The sequence below is a fragment of the Pollachius pollachius genome (genome assembly GCF_949987615.1).
Source record: "Pollachius pollachius genome assembly, chromosome: 2".
Lineage (NCBI taxonomy): Eukaryota > Metazoa > Chordata > Actinopteri > Gadiformes > Gadidae > Pollachius > Pollachius pollachius.
The window spans coordinates 27,312,758-27,321,793 of NC_136935.1; the positions used below are offsets into that span (position 1 = coordinate 27,312,758).

Consider the following 9,036-nt stretch of genomic DNA (forward strand, 5'->3'; position numbering starts at 1 on the left):
TATTCTACGTATTATCGATCATGTGTGTCAGGGGGGAATTAGTTCTGTGCAGGCACCTAAAGGTTATGAAAACACGCCTGAAGACCTGTAGCCCAGGGGGAACAGACCTTACCGGTTTCGATAGTCCGCTTTGAAAAAAAATAGGACTACATTTTTTTATGAATAGATAATTTTTTTTAAAAGGTTCAGGCTCACGAATATTTATTTTGAGACCGTTGGTAATTAGACTCATGTCTATCTGAAAGACCTTGCAACACGGGGTTCTATCTACCGACATTATACCAGATACCGGTGTGAGCAATCATAATCGGCTGTCAATAAAATATAAAAAGATTCCCTATTCAATTAGCGTACAGTTTTTGGCTGGTTAAACAAAGCTTGAAACATATATTGAAGCATTAGGCCAAAAATATTACCTAACCCTAACCCTAACAACTAGTCTTTGGTCATTTGAAAGTTTACATGTTTAGCTTCACTTATCGATCTGTGTTTGAGTGGCAGGGAAAAGCAATGACAGGGACAGCGCTCTAAGATTCTTAGACCTCTGAAGGAAGACACTGGCCACTTTGCTCAATGTCTAAGCATTCAAATGCGGTTGCATGCCCTCTATCCTCATTGGAAACAATTGAAAAAAGGCTCCGGCCCTGTCAAATAGATGCTATGTGGACAATGGCCCCAAGATGGTGACCTTACTGATGGGAGACTTAAAACCCAGTATGGAGTTTTAAGTCCATACGGGGAGTCCTTCCTGCCAGCCAGGTTGCCTTACCCTATAGGTGACTTGACCTGGAGTCTTTATGATGGGGAAAAGGATGTGAAGGTTGCAGTACGCCCCATCACCTCCGCCTCAGGGAATTGGGAGAACAGGAGTCTGGTTCTCACTGGCTGTTGCAGTGTTTTCCTGACTCCAATCAGACAGTTCTTCCTCTCTAGGGGACTAAGGCCCTGAATGCCCCGTCCCCGACACCTGAGCCTCGTACAATGGGGCAGATTGGGAGAGGGTTCTGCACATGCCGTTACCCACCTGTGGCCCTCCAGGTTCTGACCTTCTGGGCTACACAATACCGTCGAAATAGTGGGGAATCTATCCCTACTAGTAGAGGGACTGGGAGATTGGGGACTACACCAGCAGGCCCCTTAGGTTTTGGGTCTGGATGAGGGCCGTGGGGTAGTCCTTGGTGTCTCCATGGACACAGGACACCAGGATCCATTGGAATGACAACCGTCCGACATACGCTGGCTGGACGAGGGTTACTGCACTACCAGAGTTGAGCTGCTACTGGGTCTCCTCATACGGCCCACAGGTTGTGAGGGACGGCCGTGGCTGGGTAGGGGCATCTGAGCGTTCGGCTGAGGGCATGGGTACATCTTGGGCTGGGCAGCCCCAGGAGATGTGGCCGTCTTGTCTAGAAATGACACAGCACGAGAATCCTGGTTGTTCCCAGGCTGCCGTCAAGGCGAGAAACCGGGTGGAGTCTGGCTTGCCAGCTAGTCCCTTTCTCCAGGCTCTCGTTAGGTTCTCAACTCCACATATTTGGCCCTTAGTACCTCAGGTTTGCTGGTGCACTACATCACCACTGGCACCTGGTGGTTCTCCAACAGATCCACCAGCCTGTTCAAAGTATGCGGGCTGGTCTGGGCAGCATACTGTTTAGCCTCTGAAGGCAATGCTTGAATGCAATGGTCCATCACAAGTCTGTCGATGATACGGGGACCGTTCCTGCCCATAAGCCAACTCTGGGTCAGGTGAGTGAGGTTGGCTACCTGGGCCCGGGCAGGCTGATTGGGATCGTATTTCCATGCATGCAGGGATGCCTTATCCATAGTGGTTGAGGATGGCAGTTTTGAGGGTAGCATAAATAGATGCTGTCAGACCTCCCCACACACTCTGGGCCTCCCCACGAAAAAACAAGGCCCGGATCCCACGCCAGTCAGCCGCTGGCCACTTTTCCCAGGCGGCCGTTTGCTCGAAAGGTTCTAGATAGGCCATCTTCAGCAGAAAGCTTCATCGGCACTTCCTGGGGAGCCCAAGCTGGCTGATTGGGAGATTAGGTTCTCTGGCACCACTCCCTGAGGGGGGCCTGGAGATGAGCAGGGCAGCCTAAGCATCCTCCATTGTACAGGGGGTACAACTAGCCTGCAATCTGTTTCCAGCCCCAAGTCCACATGATAATATACTATAAAGATAGCCCTACAGGAAGTGATGTAATCAGGTGACCTAGGGGCCAAGGACACTTGAGAGTGAGTTAGAGACCTAGGGTCTCTTTTTTATGAAAGAGGGCCTCAAGGATATGCGATTTTCAATTTGGGGGCTCTAGCCCTACAGGAAGTGATTCACAAAGCATCATCAAATTTGCCATTGAAACACATGTTAATACCAAAGCTATCTTAAAATGTTAAGACTCACAGTGTCAGTCATTTATGCACGTGCTCCCTTGTTCATCATTGACAGAACCTCCTCATGAATGACTGATATCTAGGATTCAAAGTCCATCATTGGCCACAACTAGAAAATGCACGTTAACGTGTCATGGCGTGTTTACGTAACATTCCTACGTTATTTGGGAAAGAACACCACCTGCGTTTGCATCAAAGTGGAATGTTCACATAGTGCTTACTGGAGAATGGCAAAAACATTTTACCCCTTTTATTTTCTAAATTGGGGTCTTACAGTAACAGTGAAAAAATGGCATAGATTGCAATGTTGAAAATATTTTAATAATGATCATAAGATATTCACAGGGTATCTATGGATACCTATGGATATTGTAGGGTTTATGTTTTATTATTATATTGGATTGGAAATGCTTATAGCTCAGCCCCTGATTGCACAAACATTTCAAATATGTCAACAGCATTTGTATTGTAGGTTGTAAGCAGGTCTCCAAAGACTCTGGTATCATTTCCCCATTGAAGGCGCTATAATCCAAAGTCAAATTCAAACGATCAGCCCTGTCGCCCCGAAAGATCTGATACTTGGTATGCACGCCTTATTTGACTTGCAGAACATTTTTGCCTCTTGGACCCATAATGCCCGTCTGGATAGACTTTTCCGTACAGTGCACGTTTGGTAAAACTTGAAGGAATTTTGATTGCATAAAAAAATGGCATGATCAATATTCTATCAATCACAAGTCCACTACAGAATTTGCAAGGAACTGGAAACTTGACTTGACTAAAGAAAACTTTAAAACTTTAAACTTTAAAATACTGGCACCGTCTGATCAGGTTCGGACAACCTATAAAAGGGGACATTCAGAACATTGCATTTGCATTTACACACCATTTCAGATAGGTCCCTTTCCAGTTAGCCATGTAACACAAGAAATTGACCAGTGGAAGATAAGTGTAAACCAAACCTAACCTGACCCTACGCCCACCTCGACAAAGGAGAAAAACGTTTTTGGCAACATTTTCAATAAAAACGTTCTTTCTTTGCCAATAGGTTTAATAATTACTAAAACCAACTACGTTTTAATATTAATAGTTGGTTTACATAAGCCAGCCAATCACAAGTTGAAGAGCTATGCAGCCATAAAGGAAGAGGAACCAGCATTGAAACTGTACGCTAACCACAGGTGGCCTACCTGCTATTTGTGTCACAAGCACTTCCTGTAATGTTTAACTGGCAGTTGTTTGATATGACTAGACCCAAATATCTGAAGGTCTGGAAAATGCACACATTCATTCTTTTGAGACAAACCAATGATAGCAAAGCAAACTTTTGAGGCAAGTCATTTGTATTTTCATGATGTCATTATGATTGTGATGATTATGATTATGTACATCTGCACCAGTGATGTATTTCAGTGTTTGTTTGGTATCATGATTGTATCCTTTCCTGTCTAGCAGACGCTCCAGAGATGAGAACCATTCTCCTCTCCTCCCTGCTGCTGTCTGTGGTGTTGGCCTCAGCGCTACCAACCCTTGATACTGACGAGGATCTGCAGAAGACCGGCTTCGGTCGTCCTCCCCCTCGCCATGGCCTCAGGCTGCTGAAGTGGTACGTTAAGGCGTGCCTGGATAACAACATGGAGGCTCTGTGCGACCCCGTCGCCGGAGAATACGGATTCCACCCATTTGGCAACGAGGAGGACCTGCTGCCCAGGCTTCCAGACGAGCAGCCATTGGGATACTTCACCATCGGCAACCTCCACTCACCCCACGCCCAGGACCTGCCATATGACGTGAGGAAGGACTACGACCCCAATAACCCTCTGAGCAATGAGGACAGAGTGCTGGTCAAGTACAACGAGAACACCCAGCATGTCTCTGACATCTTCATCTCCGAGCATTACAACAAGACTAGGACCTACATCATCGGCCCCAAACTCCTTGCCTTCCTCAGGCAGCTAAAGCACCACTTTTACATAGAAATGTGATGTGTTAGCTCTAGGTTATGTTTAACTACATTTTCTTTGTCTGTGTGAAGCTTTTAACATTCATAATCAATACTTAATCATTTGCTGAACTCATCAGTTTTTCAATTTAATTGTTTCGTAAGTTCTCAAATTTTAAGATCACATATGCAATGAAAACCTTTAAAGGGAAAGTTTTAAGGGAACAGACTTTATTTTTGTTCGCGCTCGTTAAAAGTAACACATGAACAGCTGGTGCGCTAGATGAGTGAGGCTCAGCTTCCTTTTAGGGTCTTTGTGGTGATTGGTTTGGAAATGAAACTCAGATGCCTGAAAAACCAATACCATTGTTTTGCTACCTTATTCCGTAATGGATAATAGTTAGCTTATAATCATTTTAAGAAATAACAATTTGAAAAATACAAATCCTCACATACAATGACAAGTGTTTGTGCTTTTATTTATGCAGTTATATATATGTATATTCCTTTATCAACCATTCAACTAACAGAGTTCAATGTGATATTATTAGACATTTATATGTAATGATAGTTTTGTAGTGCATCATATGTATTTCCATTGGTTTCAGACGAACTGGGAGCAGATGGAGAGGAAAGGATACGAAAAAGAACAGTAATAATACAAATATATTGCATTCATGAAGCACTTTTTGATGCATTCTGGTTGCATTATTAATTTAGTTCTAGCCCCTGAATGCCCGCCCACTTTAGAAACTGTTCTGTGCTTCAGGAATTATAAATTTAGTCAAAGACATAAAAAATGGATTGGAAGAAAAAGGAGCTCAGGATGATCAGGCCAGAACTTTAAAGTGAGTGTGTGTGTGTGTGTGTGTGTGTGTGTGTGTGTGTGTGTGTGTGTGTGTGTGTGTGTGTGTGTGTGTGTGTCTGTTGACCTTTGACATGGTCTCTGCCTCTTGTCATTAGTTTGAATATTGGGGAGGAGCCCATGTTCAGACCCCCTTGTTCAGACTTGACCCTGACCGGTGTTCTACTAGGTACATGCACAGGCTGTGTATGTTTAGTTATAATGGATGGTAGATTTAAGAGGTTCACAACAGCCAATAAGTACCAAGTCGTTACTTTAATTGGGTGTTTGTAAAAAGTATGGACCACAGGGTTTCAGTCACAGTAATTTATAGTTCTAATAGCTATTGTCTAATGTGTAGTGATGCCAATATGAATTTCAAAAATAATGATGGCAAGTCAGTCATGTATTGCTTCTTGGGTGGATGGGGGTGGGGTTAACTTGATCCCGTCCCCCTAGATTCAATCACACCATGATGTGGTTTGGAGATTTACCTTGACTGATAGCCACATGCTCCAGTAAGGTAGGCTCTTAGCTGACAGCTGATCACATTCTCCACTAATAAAGCGCTGTTGTGGTAATGCCAAACAATGTGCTTTGAGTGAAGGGGGAAGTGTGAATGTGCTCCATGTGTACCCTGAAATAAAAGTGATACAATACTGATGTCAAGTTAATAAAGATTAATAAAGAAATGATAAAGACTACAGCCAAACAAAAAACACGAAGAATACACACCATAAATAATATATATGAACATATATATATATACATATACAATTTATTTTTTCGTGTTCAAATGCTTCACAAGAATAGGGAGGCAGGAAGGCCATTTAGTCACTTTCCCAACTGCAATTCTTGTTGCAATAATTTTACCTTAAAACACTTTTTAATTCAACCTTGGGAGTAAAAGGAGCCATGATAGGATCTAAATGTATACTGGATTATCTAGAAAGATTTGGTATAACGCACTGTGCAAACATTTCAGGAACATTTGCTTTTGGCTCTGCATAACATAGTTAGATAAAAAGAAAGCCAACCCTAGAGTGAACTGTAACTAACCTGCAATGTGATCCCAGTCAGGCAATGGGAGGGGTGGCTCCCCTGTTCCGTAGGCCTCAACCAAAAGGCACAGGAGGCTCTAGCCCCGCCCTCAGGCAGGGAGCTTGCAGGGAGCCTGCAGCATCTCTGGCAGCGCTAACCCTGCCGTGAATCTAAGAGGCCTGTAGAGTTGGGGGTGGGGGGGGGGGATTGATTAAAGATTACATGGGGAGGTCTGAGGACACCGCAGTATGCAGTCCCCTGACTCTTCAACGCAAACCTCGTTAAAACTTGAGATTGTGTGTGGCATCAAAGGTGCAAAGGCACTCACCAGCCATGCCCTTCAACTGACTCACTGTAATGGCGCATTTCCACCGGTGGGTGCGAGTCGGTTCGGAGTCGTATTGAGCCGTACTCATCTCGCAGCACTCCTCCATTGGGGTACCGAGACGTCTCAAAGGGTGCCAACAAGTTCGAGCTACACACGCCGTCCGTTGATTAGTCGACAGAATTGTCACTTCCGTGCGACAGGGGGATAATAACAAACAAACACAGTACCTGCAAGGTATTTCTGGACAACGGCGAAAGCTTTGTTTATTGAAGAAAATGTTGCGCAAAAGCTTGACGTCCTTCTTGGACATCCTCCATTGTTGCTCTTTGTTCATTGTGTCGCGTTCGTCTTTTTCCTTCGATTTATTAGCAGGCTACACTGTGTTTGGCTGCAGGGGTGCCACTGCCTACTTTTTGGGGGGTATGCAGACACATAGCAGGCGCTATGTTCATTTTCAAAAATTCATTTTGAGTGCACCAGGACAGATATCCGGTGTTTTTTTTAGAGGCAGCCTTTCTAAGATGCTCTGCCAGTGTAACATCATACCGGGCTATGAGATCAAGGATACCCAGAAAATTTCCATTTCTAGTATTTCCTAACATTTTTCCCCCTCAGTGGCAGGTTTCTTTCTGCAAGAAAGAGTATGCAGTCGATCACTCGAGTCAACAGGCTCTCTGCAATTCGCTATCAATAGTTTTACCTGGGCATAAGCGGGATGCCAATTCTTTCCACATCAGATAAGCATTTATGTGATAACCACTTGTTTCATGGTGCTTAAGTATTTTTGAAAGACACTGCCAGTTATTATACCCCACCACAAGGCTCATGTCAGCAACTCTAGCTTCACCAAAAAGCTTACAGGCAAAACAATACTCTGTTAGAACTTTTTGAGTACAGTTACCAATAGGGGTGGGAAAAATAATCGACTATTCGATGCATCGCGATACTGTGTAGAACGATTCAGTCTTGATTCAGATTTTTTTTTTTGATTATTAACTTATCTGAATCGATTTTTTTGTATCAACTTTATAACTCCGTTTTTACTGGGTCTATTCATATAAAACAAAGATTTGCATAGAGATTGAAGAAAAACAAAATAACCAAAAACAAGTTCCTTTATTTTTCTTGTCATGATCTGTTATTATTGTAGGCTCCATTCTGATCAGTACACAACTGCAAGACAACAGTAACCTGTTTTACTAGTAGTAGATTTAGCTAACCTGAATATTTACAAGCCTCCTCTTGATACACTGGCATATAAAGTACTGTCTTTCAACCACTTTGAACCGCTTCATTTCATCCCTGCGCACTCTTTCTCCTTCCCAATCTTTATTTTTCTATGTTGTGACCCCGAGAGCTTTCTTCTCTGCCTCTCCATATTGAGGTACGTGTCATCAGATGACAATACGGTTCAAATGAAAACACTCTGGCGAGGGGGCGCCCACTGTAGCGCCGTGTGGGGAGGAGGGGGGGAGGGAGGCGAAGGAGCGGGGGTTGGGGGGTCCTTATCAGTGACGGTCCTCTGTTATTGATCATCATATCATTTACACAAACGCTGTTAAATACAGAAAATGCCGACTCAAATAATTTTACTTCCATCGCTTTGGCGCCCCCTCTGGTGCGGCGCCCCTATGCGCCGCATATAGTGCATGGTGAGGTCACGATGCTTCTGTAGCTGCTGCCGCAATCGCCATCAGGCTTAAACCCCGTCTTACCATTAGGGTACTGTTGGCGGTGGAAATGCAAGCCGTGACTGAGCTGGGCTATACCGCACCTTAACTACTGGGCTGAGGCGTGCTGGGCCGATGTGTACCCGCCGGTGGAAATGCACCACATGTGGACAAGAGCAACCCCAGCACCACCCTCGAATCAACACCTCCAGACGCACAAAAGAAACCAAAGAATGAGAGCCCTGCTATAAACCAGAGGTGGCTCAGCAGACGGGCCACATGAGAGCACACTGCTAAGGATAAGGTACGTATGCCTTCTAATGGTTAGCACCAAGCCCAGCGATGGCCTAGTTTTGGGCCATCCTGTCTCCTAGCCCAGCGATGGTGGGACACCCTGTCTCCTAGCCCAGCGATGGTGCGACATCCTGGCACGGAGGATGCTTTGTCTCAGGTTCATGTTCTGCCTTTTGAAAGACTGTCATTTTACCACTTAAACCTGCCTCCTGTTTGTAATCCGTCACCCTTGCCATTGGACATTTAGAGCCAACATTCTCAGGCTGGATCCAGAATATTTAAAGATAACCCAACTGCTTTTGATTCATCTTGGGCATAGCCCAAGATGAATGTTAAATTGATCCTCATGTCATTCCCTTGACCATGGCATGGAGAGTTAACTTCATTCCATTTGTACCTCAATAGCAATTCCAATCACACTTTCTGCCCAAATCGATTTCCCGCTGTTCCGATACAGAGAAGCAGCCTTCAGATGCTGGCAAATCACCTGTGGCAGACAATACCTAATTTTATCATAACC

The 9,036-nt window shown here is 44.5% G+C and overlaps 1 protein-coding gene across 1 annotated transcript; it reads left to right on the forward strand.

The window, feature by feature from the left end:
* Positions 1–3,621: 3,621 nt before the first annotated feature.
* On the forward strand, positions 3,622–4,771 carry LOC307071126 (uncharacterized protein). The gene is made up of 2 exons (XM_079730026.1): positions 3,622–3,729; positions 3,853–4,771. Exon 2 carries the CDS (start codon positions 3,864–3,866, stop codon positions 4,380–4,382), a length of 519 nt encoding a protein of 172 aa, XP_079586152.1. The 5' UTR covers positions 3,622–3,729; positions 3,853–3,863; the 3' UTR covers positions 4,383–4,771.
* The last annotated feature ends 4,265 nt before the right edge of the window (positions 4,772–9,036 follow it).

Bases quoted from the DNA above. Each gene is read 5' to 3' on its own strand.
- LOC307071126 (XM_079730026.1), top strand. From the start codon at position 3,864: ATGAGAACCATTCTCCTCTCCTCCCTGCTGCTGTCTGTGGTGTTGGCC.